Source organism: Zonotrichia leucophrys, chromosome 2 (assembly GCF_028769735.1).
Source record: "Zonotrichia leucophrys gambelii isolate GWCS_2022_RI chromosome 2, RI_Zleu_2.0, whole genome shotgun sequence".
In the NCBI taxonomy this organism is placed as follows: domain Eukaryota; kingdom Metazoa; phylum Chordata; class Aves; order Passeriformes; family Passerellidae; genus Zonotrichia; species Zonotrichia leucophrys.
Window position 1 is genome coordinate 29,870,812 of NC_088171.1, and position 23,873 is coordinate 29,894,684.

Genomic DNA, 23,873 nt, shown 5'->3' on the forward strand with positions numbered 1-23,873 from the left:
AAACCTTTTATTTCTGGCCTCACTAGCAACTCAGCTTCAACAGGGAGGATTCTTCTGTCTGGATTGCTGCCCATCAAATGCAAACCACCAACATAACCCTAATTATCATGCAACAGCCACCTTTGAGTGAAAAAGATCATGGCTCCTGTGCTGCATATTGTATTCAGAGCTATTGGGTGCACAGCATTATTAAAACAGGAGTTCACACAGAGTTAAAATAGGAGGCTCATCCTGACACTACTAAAGTGGAGCACTGGCATTCTGAATCACCATTGAGCTTTTTGGTGCAAGGAAGGAACTCCAAACTTCATCCTTCAATGTTTTTCCTGATTATACTGTGCTCAAGCACAATGTACACTTAGCAGGACAGGAACAGTGTGCTCTCTTATGAATGTTTTATTTTCTCTCTCTTTTGTTATTCTTTTTATTTAAAACAAAAAGCAGAGTTATATGCCATATATATCTAGAAAGACAATACTTTTCTCCCCTCATGGGGCAAGTGAAACATGGAAAACTGGAACTTATTTTACAGTTATTGCAAGTATTTATGTTTAATGATAGTGTTGTCAGCTTTGCCCTTTTCTGTGTTCTGGCAAGTGCAATGATGACAAGACTTTGATCCTACAGGTTGGTCAGAAAATCTAATAAACCCTTTTGGCAGACAGGCTGGATTGAAGCAGTGAGATCTCTTTGTTTCTTGGAATCATGCTTAAGTTTTGATGTCTGTATTGCATATATAGCCTAGCTGGACCTAGAAAGTCACTGTCTGCATTAAAGAAAGTATGTTTATCTTCCTGGTGTTTTTTGAATTTGTCTTCTTTCACTCCAGAGTAAGCATGTGATTTGAAAGTTTGCAGCAAACAAATAATGAATTTATGAGTGATAAAAGCATCAGCTATCAGGAATGGGGCAAGAACTTTCTTTTGTGAACCAGAGTTTGGTTCTTCATGCAAATCACACAGTTCTTTTCCTATTGTTTTTAAAATAATTTAATTTAATAATAAAATAATTTTAAAATAATTTAATTTAATAATTTTAAAATAATTTCTTGGATCTTTGTTACAGTAAGACAGTATGTAACAGGTTGTGGATGATATCACCTGTTTCTAGGAATTCCAGTTAAATCATCATGTCATTGAATATTCACTGACACAATCTTGAACAACAGACTAGGAGAATGGCTGTAATCACCTCTAATTACCTTCATCCCTGTTGTGGTTTGACCAGGAAGGAGTGGGAATTCTGGGAAGCTGTGGTCAAACCAATGAAGGTTTTGGGTTTGATACTGACACCTGGTGTAGCCAGTGGGGTTTGGACACACCTCCGAGAATACACAGGGGTTAAAAGCAGGGCACTGCCCTTGGAACTCCCTCTTTGGGACATCGTCGGGCGAAGAGGTCAGATCTCTTCCCCCGCCCGGCCCGTTGCTGCTGGGCGGGGGAGGGGCCGGCCATGCGGTAGGCCCGGGGCCTGGACAGAGATGGGGCTTCGGGGGCTTCGGGGAGCTTCGAGGATGGAAGGGTGGAAGACCCCAGAGAGTCAGCCCTCGGGCAGCCAGCCCTCCCCCCCCCCCCCCCCCAGGAGAGCAGCCAGCCAGGAGGAGAAGGAGGGAGAGTGCCCGGCCGGAGCGGCAGCGTGTGGGCAGCGTGCGTGGGAGTCGCTCCGGACCAACAGAGACTGAAAACTTTTAACCCTTTCTTGCATGATTGGGGCCTTGCAAAAATGCTAATCCTCCTCGAAGCTGAATAAGAAGGGAGATAAGAGATGAGATGTGGAGATGATTGGATGGGGAGAGATGATTTGGAGTGGCCTTTTGGCTGGACTTTTCTCGTGGCTATGGACTCAGTTGTTCCTGTGACACAGACTGCATTTAGGGGGAGGCAGTGCCTCAAAAACCAGGAAGGTTCTTCGTGAGGATCCCCCGGCCCCAGGGGGTTGGAAAAATATGGGGGGGACAGATGTCCCAAAAGCAGAGACTGTGCCTTTTTGGAGTGAGACAAGGCATCCTTGAAAGACAACCCTAAAAGCAGCTCTGGTCCATGTCTCAGTGGTGAGAGCACTGGGCATGGAAGGACGATGTTACAAGCGGCAGAAGGACTTTTTTTTTCCGGGCGGTGCCGAAGTGACAGAGAAGCACACGAGGTTTCAGTGTGTTTCCAGGAGAAGCCTATGGAACGAGAAGGACTCCTTTCCTCTTCATGAACTGATGTTTGAGTATACTAAAGTGTCGTACCGGGTGTTTTGGGAGAATGTATTAGATTGGGAAAGTCAGGTGGTGGGGAGGAGGAAAATGGTTTTTTGTAAGGTTTTCAATTCTTTTCTTCTTTTTCCTTATAGTCTTTCCCTATTTTCCTGTAGTTTAAGTAATAAAGTGTCCTTTATGTTTAAGTTAGAGCCTGTTTTGCTTATTCCTGGTCACATCTCACAGCAGACACCAGGGTGAGGCATTTTCATGGGGGGGCACTGGCTCTGTGCCAGGCTCAAACCATGACAATCCCTTTGATCACTTTTAGCAAAATCTTCTGAATGGTAAATTTCTGATTCCTTGTAACCTGACAGGGACAGATGTGTGTGTTTCTAATTTAAATGAAAGGGAACATCAGACAGAGCTGTGTCTATTTTTGGCTTACATGCCCAAATTAAATGAAATTATTATTTCATTAAATGAAGCAATATACTAGAACGAAAAAATATAAAGGTTTTCTTGGCATATGGTTTTTGAATTCAAAGTGACCTTCTAGAATCGAATTCAAGAGATACTGCAGTTTCACAATTCTACTTAATACTCTGGAGTATTACTGATTTTAACTTTTACAGATGATACTTTCTAGATTAAGAAAATATCAACCAAAAAAACCCCAACAAACACAAACCAAAACACTAGCAGCAAAACAAAAGTAAAATGATATTCCTTATCCTGGCCAGGAGATCAGATCAGTCCACCACACTCTATTTCCAATGTGATCCATTCAATACCACCTGTTTGCCATAATTTTGCAAACACTTCCATGAGTTAAATTTGATTCATATCTTACTGACCTTATAGGAAATATTCACAGTCCAGTAAACTAGTAATGAATAAACAGACATACTTTGTAAATATATTACTATATAAACAATAAGTATATGAATTATAAACAATAAATATATGACTTTGTAAACCAGAGCCAGAGATAGTTTCCCTCCAAATAAAGCATCTCCTTTTTTATCGGCAAACTATTCAATACTTTTGCTCTTTACCAAAACCTTCCTTCAACTCCACAAATCAACCACAAGAATAAAACTATTTTCTTTCCAATACAAACACTGAAACATTACATTACTAAAACATGTAACAGTCAAATAAGTTTTGTAATTGTCAAATTAAGTTTTTTTAAAATGCTTTTTAAATTCAAAGTCTTATTTCTTGATAAAATTTACATTTTTGTTTTGAGAAATGGATTAAAAAACTACTGCAAGTACTTGAAATAGATGAAATAGACATTGTAACATTTTTTTTAACTCCTGAAATCCCTTATTGCTTATTTAAATGAGACTATAGTACACAATGCAGAGAAAATAGGTCCAAGAAAATTGAAAAAAAAAGTTTGCAAAGAAATAGACCAATCTCAATTGTTAGGACCTGGAAACTAATAACAATATTTTGTCTATTGTTTCATACTGTCACTTATTTATCACAGTGTCCCGATTATGATTCTTTTACCATCCAATAGACTTTTGTCCCAAACAGCTTCTGCTTGAAAAGACAAGTAAGTCCTCTCGAGTTTCAAGAAGAGCTTTTGCTACTGATATGATGGTAATCACAGGTGTCCTGCTACTTAGAAGAACTTATGTATACTTTTTTAATGTATGCTTTTTACATATTTTCCTTTATTTTACCTGGGTCCTCTGCTTGTTTAATTTCCTCATTGGAAAATAAAGTCAAAACAAAACAGGCTGGTTTTTTTTCCTGAATCTGGCCATCTTCCTAGGTATGATCTGATTGATGCAAGAGTTTAAGGACTGGGCCACAAGAGCTCACCTGAACTCAGGGAGCCCAGATGGGCTGTGCAGGGCATGAAAGCAGGAAGAATTCCCAATTTCTCTCTTCCAAAGCTTTTCTTTAAAGAAAACTGAGTGGAAGCCAAAGGCAAAACAAGTCCTAAGACAAAAAATAAGACCAGTGCACAATGTGCGTGCATAAGTGAAAAATATCCTTTTGACAAATACCATACAATTCCTCAGCAAGTTTCAGTTTTACTAATGGGTGTTTTCTGATAACACCAATTGTATTCTTCCCTATATCTGTAGCAATTTTATGTCTCTTTTTCCAGTCTGCATGAGGTATTGCTAAAATTATTCCCATTCCTCACCTGTTTTCACCCATGTTACTTCTGGTTAATAGTTGTGGCTCACCTTTTTCTGCTCCCAGAGCTGGATGAGGTAGAAAGACTTAAACAAGAGATGCCTTAAAAAAACTGACTTCTGTGAGTATGCTAAGGGCAGATCATATTCTCTCCTTAAATTAGAAAATTAAACAGAAACCAATACATGTCAAAGATCAAATAGGCAAGGAATAATCTGCTGCTGCAATTACTACCATCAGGGACTGGATCAGTTGATACTTTCTAAATACAGTTTGACATCTCATAAAAATTACAGCTAAACCAACAGAAACTAATTTCTGTTTTTCACAGGTGTCTATCAGGTTATAAACACACCTAACTTATTGGTTGTAATAAATGCATAATGGAAGGATATAGTTTAATATAAGCCATAGACCTTCTGAATCACCTGCGAAAATAAACCGAAATGGAGTATTTCTGTCTGTCAGTAACAGTCCTGAAGCATTCTGTGGCTTTTGAAAAATTAGTTTTTTAGTGCCCTTTGACTAAAGTTGTTGGGATTTTTTTACTTCCATTATGATCTAGATGAGAATGGTCTGTCTGGTCAAAGAGGCATTTCTCCCAGACTATTTAAGAGTAGATCTGATTGACCTGAACATTACTGGATAGAACAAAAATTTCTTTTTTTCTTTTTCTTTTTTCTTTTTTTTTTTTTTTAATTTATTGAGATCACAGAACCATAGAATCATTTAGATTGGAAAAGAGCTTTAAGATCATCAAGTCCAATAGTTAAACCATCGTTGTCAAATGTTTTTCTCAGAGGTCTTCTTGGGTTGCCTTTTTTTTCCTTCATTTTTCATTTAAATTAATTACTAGGAGTTTATTCAATGCTTTGGTGCTACTTAGAGATTTATTTTGAATCCTTGACAAAATCTTGTGATAATTTCAGATTGTCATGTACATGGTGCAATATTCATAGAATCATTAAGGTTGGAAAAGACCTACAAGACCATCAACTCCTACCCTCGACTAAACACCACCACATCACTTAACAATTGCACTAAGTGTCATGTCCAGACATTTCTTGAACACTTCCAGCCATGGTAACTCCATCACCTCCCTGGAAGCCCATTCCAATGCTTAACCACACTTTCAACTAATAAATTTTTCATGACGTTCAACCTGAACCTCCTCTAGCACAGCTGGAGGCTATTTCCCCTGGTTCTGCCACTGGTTGCCCTGGAGAAGAAAACAGCTCCCGGGTGGCTGCAGCTTCCTTTCAGGCAGCTGCAGAGAGGATAAGGCCCCCCCGAGCCTCCTCTTCTCCAGGTTAAAGACCCCCAGATCCCTCAGTCACTCTCCTGAGACTTGTGCAATGGACCTTTCCCCAGCTCCACTGTCCTTCTATGGACAGGCTCCAGCACCTCAATGTCTTGTGGGGAGGGGCCAGAACTGGACACAGGATTCAAGACGTGGCCTCACCAATGCAGAGTACAGGGTGGAAATCCCTGCCCTGGTCCTGCTGGCCACACTATTCCTGATCCAGGCCAGGATGCCATTGGCCTTCTTGGCCAGCTGGGCACACACATCAGCTCATGTTCAGCTGCTGTCAACCAGCATCCCCATATTCTTCCATGCTTAACTGTTTTCCAGCTAATCTTCCCCCTGCCTGTAGCCCTGCATGGGGTGGTTGTGATCAAAATGCAAGATCTGGCATTTGGCTTCAAATCTTGTATCTCTGGCCTTGGCCCACTGATCCAGGATGCAGTGAAAAAAAATAGTTGAACACAAATATATGACATAAGTCTTAAAGTTGTATTTTCACTCTAGCATACACAACTTTATTAATTTCAGGCATGCCTTTCCTGTATCAATAGTCCATTCTAATAATAAACAATAGTAAAAGAATCCAGCAGCAGAAAAATAGTATAATTTTTATATAAGATTTATAGAGCTTAAAATGCTGTATTATTCTATATAAAATTACAAAAACTAATGTATACCAAGCATGTAGGAAATACAGAAGTCTAAATGAGGTAGAACAAATGTGTACTTTTGATCTTTATGATACTGTAGTCACAAGAATATATGAGTCACTTGAGTTAAAATAAAATAGACCATGTCTGATATGTTGGTAGTAAAGCTGGACAAAAACTGACATAACAAATAATGAGACAGGTTAAAGTTATAACACAGGAAACATCTCTTAATATTTTTTAAAGCAACACTGGACACATGTAAAATTTAAGTATAGGAAAATACCAGGTATTCTATTTGGCTATAAGCTTTGCTCTAGGCTGAAACATGGCACAGAAAGTTTCAGACGAGCAAGATCATTCTTTTGTAATTACTGAATTCAATTTATATTTCTCTCAAAACAAAACATCTTCCCTCAGAAGCTTTTTCATGTACTTAAAATCTTTCCTATTAATTATATACACCTTTTTCTCTTCTATAAAAGAAAAAAATTCTGCATGTACTTTCCTTTTCAGTCCTTTATTAAAAAAAAAAAAAAAATCACCATCTATTAAGGAAGAGAGATTTTTTACCCCCTTGATCTTACTAGATTTTATTTCTCTTAAAGAGAAAGATGTGCAATCAAAAGTCGTGAGGTGACAATTTCCAAACATCTGTGACTAGTCAGTGTGGGCCAAAACTGTATCGGGAAATTTATACTGATGAAAAGCAACAGAAATTTGGGGGAAAAAAAAAATCAATTGCTTCTTCATTTTACAAGCAAACGATTACATTACTGTAAGATTACATTGGCAGAAGGGAAATAATGAGGTGTATCTCCCCTAGACCCCTAATGACATGTAACAGCACCCTCCACGGGCTCCCAGAGCTGGGGGATGATAAATATCTGCTCCCAAAGCAAGGGCTAGCAGCACTTGCTGAGACAGGATGCTGTTTGCTATAGAACCCCAGGCTACAGCCCTGAACAAACTCTGAGTGTGACTAAACTGACAGAAACAGAGACTTGAAGAAAGGATTTTCATAGTAATAAAATCTGTGTAAGAAAATTAGGATCATTAAAATTCAGAAAAGAACCATTAGAAAAAAAAAAGAGCAGCAATAGTTTTAAACAGTTAAATTATGACAGCTATTGCAAAGAAACACCAATATAATGGTGAAGCATCATATTAATTTGACCAAAAATATAGGGTAACATAAGCCTGAATAGTTGATACCATTTCCCTTCCTTTCCTTTTTTCTGTCAATGCCTTGCCCTTGAGAACAGGAAATCTGCTAATACATGGTGTAAACCCTATTTCTATCCCGACATAATTTTTGACCTTAGAGCATGACTCCAACATATTTCAACCGATTTCAGCTGTGCTATAAAATCAACAATATCAACATTAAGAATAACTTCCCTTGTAAGCAAAGTTCTATGAGTGGATCAACTGGACTAATACAAAAGACCTATTGTTTTCCTACCAGCACAATAATTTAATAGTAAGGAATGCTTATCTTTTCATTGAGACTGAAATTCATTCTTGTTTAGACTAGTGTCTAAACTTGGCATATTGCACATATGCTATGGAAATTCCTTTTAAGCCCTATGAAGGATTTAGCACTTTAGAGGGATGTAGGCAATTCATAAGCCTCTGAAATTCACTTTAGAAACTCTAGACATGCACCGTGGCACCAGTGCTGAGATTCATTGAGTTACTGCTACACAGCAGAATGTTAGAAATCTCTCAGCCGAGGTACAGATGGCATCAAACACCAGAGAAGATACAGATAAGGCATATTATAATTTTTTAGTGGCAAAGCACACTAAAGTAATTTGTAGAACCTAAAGCATGGTCAAAGAAACTGCTACCATAGGAGGCCTAGTATTCATTTGGTATAGTTTCAAGGACTGCTTGAATTTTTTCAAAATATTTAAAAAAGCTTAAATGTGTATTGCTTCAGTTTATGCCACTTCTGGTGAGGTGTGTGACATTTTATCTAAGCCTTTCCTATTCAAATGGTGTTTTACATCATCAGACATATGTTAATGATTTTAGAAATGTGTCCAACAGAAAAAAAATGTCAACAATCAAAGGTTCCTATTGGTCCACTATAACTATCTGACTTTTATTTTTTTAATTTTTTTTTTTTAATGAAAAACACACAAAAAAATTTTAAAAATCTGCAATTTAAACAATATAAACACCTAAAATATCACACGAAGAAAATAAAATTCCCAAAGAATTGTCCTATATATTGCATCATGAAATTAGAGAGGAAAAGGCATCTTTCTGGGCAGAATAAACAAAGGAGTAAGCGTGATAGAAATAATGAGCCCACAGCCCACCTGGGGCTAATGAGAAATATGCTACTGACTTATAACACAAAGTACTTTTAAATACCTCTATTGTAATGTAAGGAAGAAGGCAAAGGCCACTGAACTATCTGAGAAGTGTGGGAAACATCTTGCTACCTACAGTGTGTTATTAACCATGTATGTATGTAAACTAGATATGGTCTATGCATTCACAAAACAGAAATGAAGTTGTGTAGTCATAAACAAATAGCCATCAGATAATCATAGAGCATTTTTCATCTGAGAATTACTTGCATTAAGAAACAACACCAAAATTTAGTTGCAACTCTAAATTATCTTTAAGAAGCACCTACTTTTGGGTATTTTTCCCTAAAATATTTATCCTAGAAATGAAATCAGCTTCAATATCTGCCAAAAATGTTTAATAAGCTGCAAGATAGGAAAATACAGTATTAAAATAGCAAAAAGTTTTGATTCCTTATAGTTACTTTTTTTTTCTAAATCTAATTGGGACCAACTGGCCTCATTGCTTCTTATAAACTTAGCAATATATATTCAGAAAAAGGAATAAAAATGAACAGATGTTTCTCCTTAAAGAAGTCAGACAAAGATTTTTCTTACACAATAAATCAGCTGCTAGTGGATTTCCAAGACAGTGCTCCAGGCTAACTGTTTAGGTATGGCTTAAAAACCTGGTTTACCTCTGTATGTATCCAAAACTGGTAAAGCAGATTAAACTGTAAATGAACAGCAAACACCGAAGGGGGAATGAAAAGAGCCATGGGCAAGTTGAACATCTGAAAAATGAAAAAGAAAACATACATTAGCTATCTAATTCTAAACTCATGGTGATACAATGAAGTACTATCAGGAGCTCAAAGCACTGTACAATATACTTGCTTCTTCTAATACATCCATAATGCAGACATTACATAGTGTACATAGATAGTGATTATTATGTTACTACTTGATGTGCTATAGCAAATGAGACACAAATTGTTCCAAAAGAGATTTCCCACAAGCCAAACTGAGCAAGTAGAAAATCCAACATAAGAATTCATAAATTCTGGTATTAGATGCTTATATGCTGTATACTATATGGAGCAGACAGCAACATAGCCTTGACATTAAGGGTTGCCCTATAGGGAAGAATTATCACAGACTAAACAAGGTGCAAATTTATAACACCATAGATTTTCCATCCAAACTCCCTACATAAGCACCATGAGGGTAAGACAACTTGCTTGGTTTCCAAGTTAATTACAATTCTCACCTCAACTTTCTCATTACATCTCCCATAAAGTCCCAATATAGTGCTGATTCCTAAAAACATGCTAGCATGAAAAAAGTATCAGAAAACTGCTTACTTGGGAAATCCACAATTAATTGACTGGCTGAGCAACAGAATAAAACTTTTAAGACCTTCATATGTTAAAAGTCAGTATTTTTTCTTCAGAAAAAAGATGATCTTGAAAGATCTTATCTTTTATTTTCCTTTTTACCTGACATTGTGTTATATCACCTGCATTGAAAAGTTAATATTTCTCTAAAATACGGAGATTTTTCCTAAACTAAACGGTAGCAGAGGTATCTTCAAAACTTTAAATCTCTTTAGCACTCAGGGAATATCTGTTTGGCAACAAGAGCTCCCTGTGAAGCACAGGAAAATTAGAAAAATATATTTCCGAATTACTACTGCCCTTTTCACAAAAAATCAAATCTTTTGACATCCCAGAAGGCAGTCCAATTGCCATGATAGGCCTCCTGGACCAGGAATTCCTTTAGTGTAGGTCTGGATATAGCATGTAAAACCAGTATTCTCTCAGTTTTAGCCAACAGGGCTGCCCAACAGATTAGAAGTCACACTGAGGCTGTGAAACAGCTGCACTTCCACCCCAGTGATGTGACTGATTCTCTCCAGAAAGTCACCACAGACACATCTCACTGTGACAAACCAATGGAGGAACAGGACCTTGGAATATCAGCTTTGTCTGCTGGCTTCAACACCAGACTGTCTGAAACACTAGGACAAAACCCTGAAGCCATTGCAGTATCACCTGGCAAGGCTGCGACAGCTGGGATTTCAAAATCTACATTTAAAGGCTTCATGGATCACAGCTGCCCCACAAATTACCTATGGGGTGTTTCTGTTTCTGTCTTGGAAGCTGCTTTCCAAGAAGTAAAGGAATTAAAAGGTAATAGAGGGGGACTAAGTTTCTGTCTAATGGCATGATAACAGCAGGATTTTTTTTAAAAAGGAATGGAGAGGAAATTGATTAAAAAAAGCCCAAAAAACCAAACCAGATGGTTTTCAGATTGTTCATGGAAGTAGTTACAGGATTGAAAGCAGGGTTAAAAAATTGTATGCTTTTTTCCTAAAAGTATCAGAAGCAATTTGGTGGTATTTACAGATGACTCAAAGGGGAAAGAAGGATCATCTTCATATTTATTTCCTAACTTATTCCTTTACACAAGAGTACTAGGATTTCCCTGCTAAGTGCTGGGATGAAAGTAATTTTATATAGATCTATAGGTAAATTTGAAACTGTCAAAGGAGAATGCTTTACTAACTGCCTCACATTTTCTTGCAGTGTAAGCTTTATTTTGCACAGAAAGGATTTTAAAGATCATTTACAGAAGTGGAACTCTTAGGGAGAAATGAAAACTTCTCCCATACCAAGATTTGACTTTTCCAATTTGTGGTTCCACTGAAACAAGAAGAGCAATCTCAGGGAAAAAAAAAATTACTAAACAGCTCTTTACTGGAAATGCCAATTCACCAAATCAAAAGATTTCATGGCAATGTACCAGCTTTAACAAGTTTGTATAGGAAAATCTTTCTTGGCTCCAGAATGGAATTTCTGGTCAAAACTACAAGAAAACTTTTATCACGCTGACAGATCTTTTCTCACTTTGGAATTCAGCAGCAGAGATTGGGAAAGTGCTACAGTAGCTGATGGGAAAAGCACCCAGAGTGGGGTGCAGAGTTATTTGCATCTGAGCTGCCGCACTGCAGCTGTGAGCCCCCACGCCAAAGGCACTGCCCCTTTGAAAGGTCCATGGCCCACTCTCCCATGTGGGCATCTCTTCATTTTTCCTCCCATTTGCCAGTAAAAGGTTATAACCACTTCCACTACAGAAAAGGAGTGCATTGAAACGCCTGATGTTTAGCAGAAATGCTGAGTTTCCATTCTGGGTCTCTGGGGCCACCTGCCGATGCGGCTGCAGAGGATCTGCGGGGCATGGGGGGCTGCAGGGCAGCTGCTGACAGCAAGTTCGTGTGGGCAGGAGCTCCTGTGAGAACTCTGCAGCAGTTAAAGGCAAGGATAAAATAAATTAAAAAAAAAATGTCAAAAGAGCCAACCCATTTTTTATAGACCCCAGACCTGGCAGACTCACCAGTAGACAAGAAGTGACTGCTCTGAAAACTGTGTTCCCTATTCCATTTCCAGACTTGTATGTAGATGTTTCCACTGCTTTTATACCAAGGCATAGTTCAACACTTTATCTAAATGTACCGTCTAAAGCGACCAAATTATTATGAATTTAATACTTGCATTAAATCTTACCCTTAAAGTTGAGAATGGTCCTCAAAGCATTAAATCATAGCTTTTCAAAGAGCATGTGCAAATCTCTCACAACTGCACTCTGACTGTTTTGTCACTTTTACATTCATTTATATAGTATTATCTTGCTTTAGCTTGCTGTCTTTTTCTTAAAAATTTATCTTTTTTCTGACATCTTTTTTCCCACTAAATGGGGCCTCAACAGTATCTCTCAGTCTACACAGTTGATTTGCTCCTCCATGGCCCCTCCAGTGGAGAAACAGAAACACTGTGTATGCAAGCAACATGAAGCATTACACATTCGGTTCCAAAATCAGGAGTACATCTCACACCACTGATTGTCAAGCAAGTTTTTCTATTCTCTTTCATTTCATATCTTTTAAAGTGCTGATTTATTTATCTCACAATGTTTAACTTAAAACACAACAGAGCTGGCAACAGAACAGTCACATAATCCCACGCCATCCACCATTAAGTTTGTCACACTCTCCACAAAATTGGATGTCAAACCCATTGAACAGTACAGTACACATTCAACAAGATCAGATCATTCTGAGATTAACTAATGATTTCACTGAGTTTCAGCTTCAAGGCAGATCCATCCATGGTTCTGGACAAAACTGTCAGTGCAAAAAAACAGCAGTTCTGTAAGAGTTAGCAAGAATTGTGATCATGCACAATAAGGCGTTGCAGAAAGAAAACTGGTGTATGTCTGAAAAGTTCAGGGAGGAGGCAAAACAGTATTTACATTAACCATATGTTTTGGTTAATATCAAATACTTGGTGAAAAAAACCTGGCACACAAAAGTACCATGTATTCCTAGATTCATTTCCCTTTGCACAAAGCATATGAATTTTAAATGCACACATATTATTTGCCAAGTGATATCAGTGTGGTCCTGAGGATGGTCTTTGGAATCCAAGGTGGCCAAACATCTTGGTCTTTCAAGTCTTTTATGCTCTCTGAAGTATCATCCTCAAAATCATGCCATCTTACAAAGTTCTCATATGTACACCCATATGTACACACAGGCTTTTTGTCTTTTTTGAATTATTGTTTTTGTTAAGCATTTGCACATATGGTCCCAATGGGTAAATGGGCAAAGGTTAAATCTTTAACATAGCAGTATTTACAGAGGAAGCAGGGTTGTCACAGCCATCCCTTCCGCTATTGTTCATTACAGTAATTTAAATTCTAGGTAATCTTGCTAACATCACATGATTATTTTCTTAATAAATAAACAACAAGAATTTATATAGAAGGCATCAAGAAAAATATCTAAGAAATAGTACTCCTTCATGATTTTCAGAAGAAAATTTCCCTGGAATGTAGCACTTTAACTAATTTAATGTCATGCACTTACGACAGTTATGAACTAGAGACTAAGTCCATGTTCACTTACATAAGCACAAATCCACTTTACCCAAATTAATGGAATTATACTGGATTTCCATGGGTGAGCACACTCTCTTGACTTTGAGTCATTTGCTCACAGGCTGGATTGCCAAAGGACTGTGGGTTTCCTTCACCACCCATATTATACCTCACTGGTGAATATATATAATTATATAATTATATGTATGTATTTATATATCTAAACACATTTAATATCCCTTTTGAACTCTAATTCTGAAAATTAAATTTTGAAGTAATTGATTTTGAATAATACACAACCAGACAAACTACAATCTGATTTAAAAAAACCAAAACAGTAAAAAGAGAACATGAGGGCTCAAATTAGGAAATGAGCAGTTACCCTGGGTGCAGAACTAAACCCTAAATATTATACTACAATTAGGAATGCATTTGGAAATATAATTTTTAAAATCTGTATGTAAATACTGAATATGTACACAGCTCACCATTTCAAATTAATTTAATCTTAAATACTGCTATGTAACATACTGTTCTTACCTACAAGGGTACTGATATGACATGAATGAGCAGAGACAAATAAATCCATATCCGTGTCCAAAGCAAATTTTAATGATGATTTCTCTCCCTGCTCCTTTTAGGTAGACAGACATGTTCTGAAATAGCTGAATTATACTCTGCTTATTTTCTGTATTCATGTATGAAAAACTGAATGAAAATTCTCCAATCTACTCAAAAAGTTATGAAAACATAAATGCAGGGTTATATAATTAGCCTTCTTTAACTTTTGTAGCTATTTTCACGTTTGCTGTACAATATTAGTGAACATATTTTAAACCTTATGATTATCAGATTCTTCCTTTTCATCTTCTGTGCCTTCAGTGTCAAACATCTTTTAAAAACTTATGTTTTTCTTTGAAGGGAAATAAATGCTATGCTTTAACTTTTAGTAAAACTTGTTGATATTAACTTGTTTGTCAAATCTTGTACAACTTACCCAGGAGGTGTATTTCTGCAGTACAGATTGTCTCAAGGCTGTGAATAAGTTGTAATCTTCTGAACTATGGTGTACTTGGTGTGCAGCCCACAGTATATTAACCTCTGCAAGACACAAAATTTCTAATGAGGTTTGTGCTAGAGAAGCAACATTTGTTTCCCAAGGCCCTTTTTCCTTAAGCTAGAAGCAACTAATCCTCCAATTTACACTTAGTTATTTTACATTAACATAAAATAATAAAACCTAATGCTCAAAGCTGAGTTTGTGTAGGCAGGGTTACATGTCTGTCAGTGCACACAAGTCAGTGTAAATTTCATGCTGAAGTAAGGAGAGGCTGTAGCAGGAATTAAAATCATTGCTGGAAGAGCAGAAGGATGTGTGAGATGAGAATTAAACAGCCAGAAAGCCTCATCCGACTTCTGGTAACATGAGTCACTTGGAGCTCTGTATGGGATTCAGAGGGACAAAGACTGAGGATGCTCTCATGCTTGAACTTGATAGATTTAAAAACTAGAAGGGGACACAAAATGTTCCAAAAATTGTATGCATCAAATTTTAACAACTTAACTGGTGTCAGCTTTTATGCTTACATTTTTCTGGAATGTGTGAATCTTCAACCCACTTGTGCCACAGACCACAAAACACAGCCACTGCCTGCCCACTAGTGACAAATGGAAAAAACAAACTGATGCTTGCTGGGAAGCCCTGACACAGCCAAAGGAGAGCAGTGGCTCTACTGTTACAGTTAAAAAAAAATGGTGGAATATGGGCAAAATCAGTGTCAGCCACGTCCTTCAAAGGCATGATACCTCTAATGCACTGAAATGAAGAATACTTCAAACCCCTGATTATATTTCAAGGCATTTTCTCACACAAGCGCAGACCTGGGTAGCCTGCCTGCACTGTATCTGGCCAGTGTGAAGTGGGATATTAAAACAGAAATAGTCATGGCCATCAGCTATGAGGATTACCTTAATTACAGAAAAAAGGGAAAAGCATGCAGTCAATGGAGCCCAAATAACGCCTATTTATCATAATTCTTAATTTAAGGTCTCATGTACTTCAAGGGATGAAGTATACACAAAGCCTCAGCCGATTACAGAAATTAAAAGTTGAGTGGCTGTCTGCCAGCTGCACACCTCCATTGCCACTGACCTTGTTTCACCGGAGCCATTAGAGAGAAGTTCCTCCGGCAGACATTAGAATCACATTCAGAAAACTATTTTATAATGGCTGTCTAAAGTCCTGTAATTATTTGCAACCAAGTTTACATCAAATAGTTTAGGTCTGGTGATTAACATGTACTCTAATGTAAAGTAAGTTAAAAAAATCCTCCTAATGAATCTGAATGCACCTTTACCATTTAGGGGACTAGATAGTCTTGTAACAGGAGGCAAGAGACTTGCATGCTAGCAACTGGGACTTTTAAATCCAATTAATTTTGACAATTTGGTAATTAACATCACAAAATCATTTTTAAATTATCTCTAGGGCCTTAAAAATACTTTAAATTGCTGAAATAAATGTGTAATTTCAACTAACAAATAACACTTAACACTGAGTCTAAGAATTCTTTCTTCTTTAAATGCATTTGCTCCTGAAGGAACAAGTGTTCACTATATCAATAATTAGTGATGTCTCTCAAAAAAAAACCACCAAAAAACCATCAACCAAACTCATCTCAATGCATCTCTGCCTAATAAACAAACCAGGAAATGAATTATTCAGGTGAGCTTCAGTATTCAATAATAATTTATGTTTGAAATGCTTCTCAAGACCCTGACAGAAGCTAAATGAGTGAAAAAAGCATCTGAAAAGGTGGAGGTTAAAGACCTGTCTCCTTAGTTGTTTTAAAAGCATTTACTTCCTATCACAAACTGTGTGTAACACAAGCCTCCACTCAATGAAGTACAGCTGTGCAAACAGGGTACAGTAACTGGATCTTTCTTCTTTCCCTCAGTCATTTTTCAGCATTATGAAAAGTTCAAGGAAGGGAATCTATGATGATTTTTACAGTCTACTTTTATTGTAGTTAAGGTCAAATGGTTTTCAAAACGAATTACTAAAAAGGCGTTTTATTAGGATTCATTTTTAAGTTAAACTGCCTCTTACACTAACAAGTATATGGAATAAGGTAACCAAATATTGGTAAAATGTTAGTTATTCAGATGTGCAAGCCAGCTTAAATGATCTATCATTCAAAAATGCACCACAGGAATATTGGGGAGATAAACAAACAATTCTTCCACAAGTAATTTAACTGCTACAGCTATTTCTGACTTCTTTTATAGGTCAGTAAATTAAATCCTGCTACTTAATCCTATTGTTTATGACACCAATGGCACAGACTACATTAAATTCCTTTGAGAAATAGACAGACTCAATTGGAAAAAAATGTATTAACATTAATCTGAAGAAACTGATCATCAAGAACTTATTTGAAGCAGAAGAATAATATGAATGGGTGAAACAGATCACCCCAAAACTCAGTTTGTAACCATTAGTATATTAAAAATACTACAACCATAATGCCAAAAAGGCATCTCTCAAATCTAAGAAACAGACCGAGCATTCTTCATGGAATAAAGCTGACTGCTCACCAACTGCCTGAAAGAGAAATGAAATGACATGTCTCTACAGAAGACTTGTGGTTTCACTTTTTCATTTCTAATGATGATAACTTAAAAGAAAATGAAAAAATTATTTGAATGGGGATAAAATTATAAAAGACTCTTTCACACAGACTTTCTCTTATGTTATTACATAATGACCAATAAAAAAAGCAAGGTTGAGCCAACACCAACACAGATTAAAAAAAAATCATGCAGAAAACAGGAAGTGTTACTGCATTTTATAAAATTATCAAATTTGAAGCCACAGGAAAAAAGTAGGCGATGGAATTGGAGAAGCCTTTGAGACAGTGTTCTAACGGAATTTTTGACGTTTCATAATTCAAGTGTGATTGTTAAATACAATTTTAAAAATAGGTAGCTTCAATACACTACACACAAACCCCCAATCTTTCATTGAGGAGACTGAACCTCATGGAATCATAGGGTAATTCAGGTGGGACAGAACCATGAAAGGTCTCTAGTCCAACCTCCTGCTCACAGCAGGACCAGCTTTAAGTTCCTGAGACTCACTTGGGCCTCAGAAGACCTCTACATCTGCTACTATTATGAAGAACTACCTGTCAGGGAAGATAAAGTTAGCATTTCCTTTTCATGTAGTTGTGAGGAAAGTTATACAAGTTAAAACCCAGGACAGCAAGGGCCTCCTTTCCTGTTGTGGCTTTCCCCAGTTTCCTGTGAATGGATGGAGACATGATGAGATATTCTCATCTGGGGAACAACAGGGCAACTGCATTTTGGTACTGGAGTACCAAAAATTGGTACTTGAATTAACTGGTATTTAAGTTGTTGAATTTATTACTATTATTATTACTACTATTATTACCGACATCTACTGAATCACTTAATATTTCCATCCATCACACAATTTAAAGAATCAGCATGTAATCCCAACAGAGAATAAATTATGCTATGTAGCTAGGTGACAAAGGAAAATTGCTGCTACACAGAAACTGCTGAATGAAGGACAGGTTATGGTTTGGCCCTCAGTTTTCATTCAGCCCTTTAAGCCTCCTTGACGCCATCTCAGAATCAGACCTGCACTTGCTAAAATCAGTGGGCTCCAAGCAGCTGAGAGATTTGTATCCTAAAATTTATTTTAAAAGAAAATTAAGATTTCTCATTTTAGCATTAGTTCTACCTACAAATTCTCTTATTAGAAGAAAAAAATCAGAGGCTGAGGGAACCAGCATGGAGAAGCACAGGCTTTGAAGGAACTTACTAGTAGCCTTGTAACAGCAGTGAAGCACTGGCTAACAAGAAGCTGAAGCCAGGCTTTTTTCAGCAGTCCCATTTATCTTCTTTTCTGGATTTTCCAAAATGAAGAAAGATTATTGATGTTATCATTCTTTTGTACTTCTCCATTCCTTCGTCCTCCTAATTAATTCATAAAATGTAATGTTTCACACACTTTCAAAATCATATTGTTAAGGTGACCAATTATTTGACTTTGGCCTAATTTTTTTATTTAAAAATAATATTTCATTACCAATCAAATTCCATTCTATGAAACCCTAAGACAGATCCAATGTCTGGGCCATATTTTATTACTTCTGAAGTATTTTTTATAGTATTAGGAAACATTCATTGTGCACATAAGATTCCTTTTGAAGAATACATAATACAGAGGCGTCAAAATGAGATTTTTTTATGCTGTTAATTCCAGTAATTTTAAGTAATTTTCATAGCTCAACACATTTTGGTTAACAACAGAACAAAACATGTATGCCAATAAAAACCTAAAGTAATTTTAAGGAGTGATTTCAATGGAAACAGCCATTTTATGACATCCTCAGAATCAATGAAATGGTAAAGCTTGTATACATATTTTAATTAAAAGTTAATTTCTAATCTTTTATAAAAAAGAGGCATCAAATCTTTACCATTTCACTGATTCTGAGGAGAACAGGTGAAAGTTTCCCTTCTGTACCTACTTAAATTTAAACAGAGCCTTCAGTTTTGCTATGCTAGCCATCTTTTAGAAGATGGCATGGCCCCAGCTGACCCCAGTATGGAATCTGCTGTTCCTAAACTCACAGGGCTTCCGAGTTAGATACTCTGTGCTGCATTCACCTACAAGCAATCACAAAGGGATCATCTCCTGGGTCTAATTCTCTCTAGTCAGAATTAGTAGAAAGCCCAGGATGACTGAGGAAAGAAAAATGGCCTGGAAGGTAGAAATGTCAGTCACCTCCTTTCTATGCATTTCAATCCTATCTAAAAAGATAAAAGACAGGAAAATACATAGCATTTAAATAATTTATTTGCTAAACTATTACATTTTCTGATTCAGAAAAAAACCTCAACTGTTTGATTACTCACTACCTTACTGCCTGCTCCTAATCGATGTGTTCATAGAACCATAGAATCATAGAATATGCTGAGTCGGAAGGGACCTACAAGGATTATCAAGTCCAACTCCTGGCCCAGGACAGGACAGTGCCAAGAAATCACTCCATATGTCTGAGAGCACTGCTGAAACACTTGTTGAACTCTGTCAGGCTTGGTGCTCTGACCACTTTCTGGGGAGCCTGTTCCACTGCCTGGCCACCCTCTGGGAGAAGAACCTTTTCCTGATATCTAACCTAAACCTTCCCTGATGCCTCATGACTGCTCACCAAAAAGAGGAGATCGGTGTCTGCTTCTCCACTTCCCCTCACAGGAAGTTACAACTGCAGTGAGGTCTCCTCTTAGTCACCTCTTCCCCAGGCTGAACAGACCAAGTGCCCTCAGCTGCTCCTCACATGGCTTCCCCTCAAGGCCCTTCACCATCTTTGTTGCCCTCTTTTGGGCACTCTCTAACAGTTCAAGGTCTTTTTTATACTGTGGCACCCAAAACTGCCCCCAGCACTCGAGGTGAGGCTGTCCCAGCTCAGAGCAGAGCAGGACAATCCCCTCTCTTGCCCAGCTGGCCATGCTGTGCCTGATGCCCCCAGGACAGGGTTGGCTCTCCTGGCTGCCAGGGCACTGCTGGCTCGTGTTCAACCTGACATCAACCATGACCCCCAGGTCCCTTTCTGTGGCACTGCTCTCCAGGTTCTCACTCCCCAATCTGTCTGTACATCCAGGGCTGTTGTGGCCCAGGTATAGAATTCAGTACTTGTCTTTGTTAAACTTCCTGTAGCTGATGATCATCCAGACCCTTAATTTGGCAAGATACCGCTGCAGGGCCTCTGCCTTGAAGGGAGTCAACAGCTCTTCCCAATTTAGTGTACTACTGCTGCTTTTTAAGAATTTGAATAAATCCCTTCTCATGCAGAGCTTTTTCACAGAATCTTATTCCCTCTTTGATTCTACACTTGCATTGGACAAGCAACCCCTGCAATACAGTACCACTTAAATTTTGTTACTGGAAAGGACAATTACTGGATTTATTTTAATGAAAGTTGCCAAAAAGCCTGTATTTTGGGACCTGTTTGGGATCCACCTCACATAAACCAGATTCAAACAGATTAGCTATCATCTCCACAACAGAAGTAGATATGAACTGTGGTGGAACCCTTCTGTTCAGTCTGTTATGGTGTAGCCCCTATTTTTTGACTCTTCTGAGCCAATTTCGCTTTATGTTTTTTGTTTTAGTATTCTTCAGGCAGAGTTGCAGGATAACTGATTTTGCCAAAAAGCTCTGCTTCCTGCTTATTAGAAATATAATTCTTATAGGAAACATTCTTTCCTCGGTTACGTTAGTGTTAGCACAGAGCTGTGCGGGTTTAATGAGAACAGAACTGGATCCAAGGAATTTATCTGGAAGGCTCTGTTATATACCACACACCAGGAAGCATGTATACAGGGAAATGTACACTTTTTTGTTTATTTTGGTTTTTTGTTTTTAGGTTTTGTTTTTTTTTTTAATAAGACACATTTTTCTTAAATTGTGGCCCTGGCTACAGTGAGTTTCAGCAGTTTTTATTCTCAAGATAATCACATTTGTAAACCAAAGACTGGCTGTAAGGAGATCCGAGTTCAAGTGGTGAACTAGACTTGATTTACTATAGACCTTCAAACAATTTTCTTAACCTTTCTCTTTTTCTCATTTTTCTTAAGAAGCACCTATCTGTGCATGTTCCTGACCCAGAGCAGTTCTCAGCCTTTAGAAAGTAGGAGTTCCACCACTGTTTAAAATATCAGCCATTGCTCATGAAGTTGGTGTGTCAGGACAAGGGGGAACAACTCAAAAGCATTTTTTCAGCCTCAGTATTACCTAGTCCTTGGTCATTTTCCAATGAAATGCACATTGTTCTACCCAGGTAATGCCAGGACAGGCAATCATACAGCCTGTCACAAAGCCAGTATCAAAAGAATATTATGCTACCAAGAAACACCCTGTGGTCTATACAATCACAATTCCACAGTTTAATTAGTAAATTTCACTTGCTGTTCAGCATCTGATCCTTCTGGGATGTGAGATGTGCTCTTTCTGAGCTTTAGTCAGGATTATCTGTTTTTCAACCTTCTTCTTATGTTACTCTATGTGGTCAGCAAAGCATTTAGTGAGTGGGCTAACTTGTAATCAAGTAATACATAGTATATACTCCCATGGTTTGTAAGCCAAAAATTCGAGCAACCTTCCACAAAACCTGCCTCCAGAATATGTGCACAAGCCAAAACCTCCTGCTTGATCTGCTGCCATACCAGTTGAAAACACAAATCTGCTCCCACACAAAAAAGTCCACAATAAGATCTGCAAAACTTAAGATGCAGAATGGTCTGGGGAGACGTGGGAAGAATCAAGATAAGCCAAAGTATTACACATGCTACCCAGAATAAACAACAGGCCAGATCCTATCCCCTTCTAGCAAGAATCCAGGGGACTGTGAATTATACCCAGATACGCTTCTGAATCTGTAAAATATTTAAAAGATCATGTGGTTAGGAAAGCAGAGGCTCGCCAGGTCAAAAATAATGGTCCTCTCAACCCATAAGTGCCTTGTGTTATTTCCTGGCGTCCTCATAAGCATGGGACATCAATGAAAAGGCTAGAAAAAGCCACAGCACACCCAAAGATTCAGTCTCTTGAAACAAGTAGGAGCAGTTCTCTTGGAAACTCAGCTACATGAGTCAAACTTCTTGCAGCATTGTTATATCCATGTAAATCAGAGTAAAAATCTCAGTTATTACATTAGGACAGTGTGAACCCATGGCCTGTGACCTTTTCATACAGTTTCCAGAAACTGAACAGTCTGTTTCTACGTACACCATGGAAAGCTACAAAGGAATAAAGGCTATCAGGTAAGATTCAGAAATAAGTAACAGTGACTCAATATCTGACTTCACTCATCATTGTAACAGAAAATAAACGTGCATTCCTTTGTGTGAAAAGATACTGAGAAGATAAAGGATTCAAAGCAATTTTAGCACGCAATTGTTGGATTTGGACATTTCCACAAAGACAAATAGGAAACATTAAAAAAATTAAGAAAAATACAATAGGGATTATCCATATAAGTTTACTCTGAAAATAGTGGAACATTTGGCAAGTCTTTCAGTCCACAGTAGGTCTCACAAAAATTCTGCTACAACAACTTGCCTGACCAGCCTGTTCCTCACACCTTGCTGAAGCCAATTTTCAAGTGCTCTTGTTGTCCGGAGCAGCTCTGCAGCTGGTCAAAGCTTTGTTTCCCTGAGCTCTGGACAATCTTCTGTAAAGACAGGAGGCTCTACACCATCAGGAACCATGACGGCAGTAGCTGTTGCACTTTCACTTGTCTCTTTCACATGTGTATAAAGCTTGATTCAGGTATTCTGTTTTACAGTTGTTAAGGATTTCATAACAGATTCTTTAACGTATAAAAGTGTTAAAACAGCTCTGATTTGTTTTAAAAAAAAAAGAAAAAAAATTGTGCCATGGCACTTTCAAGGATAACCAGATTATAGCAAAAAATCCTCTTTGAGAACCCAGTCCCAAGCCCTATCAAGCATTTTCCACAAATACTGGCCTCAATTTTTTACAAATACCCTTTATTGAGTGAGGGTTTCTCCTGGTTATAACAAGGTTTATCCACCTAACACCTCACAGCCTCCTGACTGAGTGACACACCATATTTTAACTTCTGAAATTCATTGATGTAGAAACTTTTTGTAGCACTTTGCTTTCTGCTCCTTTTTTACTACAAAGAGGAGAATATGGCTCATGAATTTCACAACCCTAAATCATCGTGTTGTGAAATTACATTTATGCATTGAAATAAAACCTGTAACAAATTTCTGTGTAAAGAAGATCCCCAGCAGCTGTTTCAAAATGACTTCTATAAGTCTGTGCCACTTTATACAAGCTGCAGACTTGACTTAAGCTTCCCCCAGTATGGGCAATGACAGCCCTGGCAGTCTTTAATTCTGAGCACTTGCCAACCTGTGTAACTTAGTGTTATTGAATACTGAGGTCAAACTGTGGCATGAACGTGTGAAGTGCATTAACTGTAACAGAATTAGCACTGTATTCATTAGCCTGATGATGAAAAGAGAACTGAGACTAAATTAAATAAAACTTTAAAAGGAAAAAGAGAAATTACTTTAAAAAATCTAAAACCCAAGTTTTACTTCAAGTCTTTCCATTTATTTTTTTTTTCTTTCCCCAAAAGAGTCTCAGCCACTGAAATGTCAGCTTATGCAATTTGAGAACATATTCATCTTGGAGGATCTTAGAAGGAAATTGCTGAAATGAAATGGGGGAAAAAAAAGAGATAATTCTCCTTTTGTTTTTTAGT

General features: G+C 37.6%; 1 protein-coding gene across 1 annotated transcript in view; it reads right to left on the reverse strand.

Moving 5' to 3' along the window:
• The window catches only part of AGMO (alkylglycerol monooxygenase), a 189,245-nt gene that overhangs the window by 97,915 nt on the left and 67,457 nt on the right, over positions 1-23,873 (reverse strand). The window contains exons 4-5 of the mRNA XM_064703304.1: positions 14,540-14,643; positions 9,303-9,398 (exon numbers count right to left, since the gene is read on the reverse strand). Coding sequence (XP_064559374.1) covers positions 9,303-9,398; positions 14,540-14,643 — 200 coding nt within the window. The remainder of the gene's footprint in view (positions 1-9,302; positions 9,399-14,539; positions 14,644-23,873) is intronic.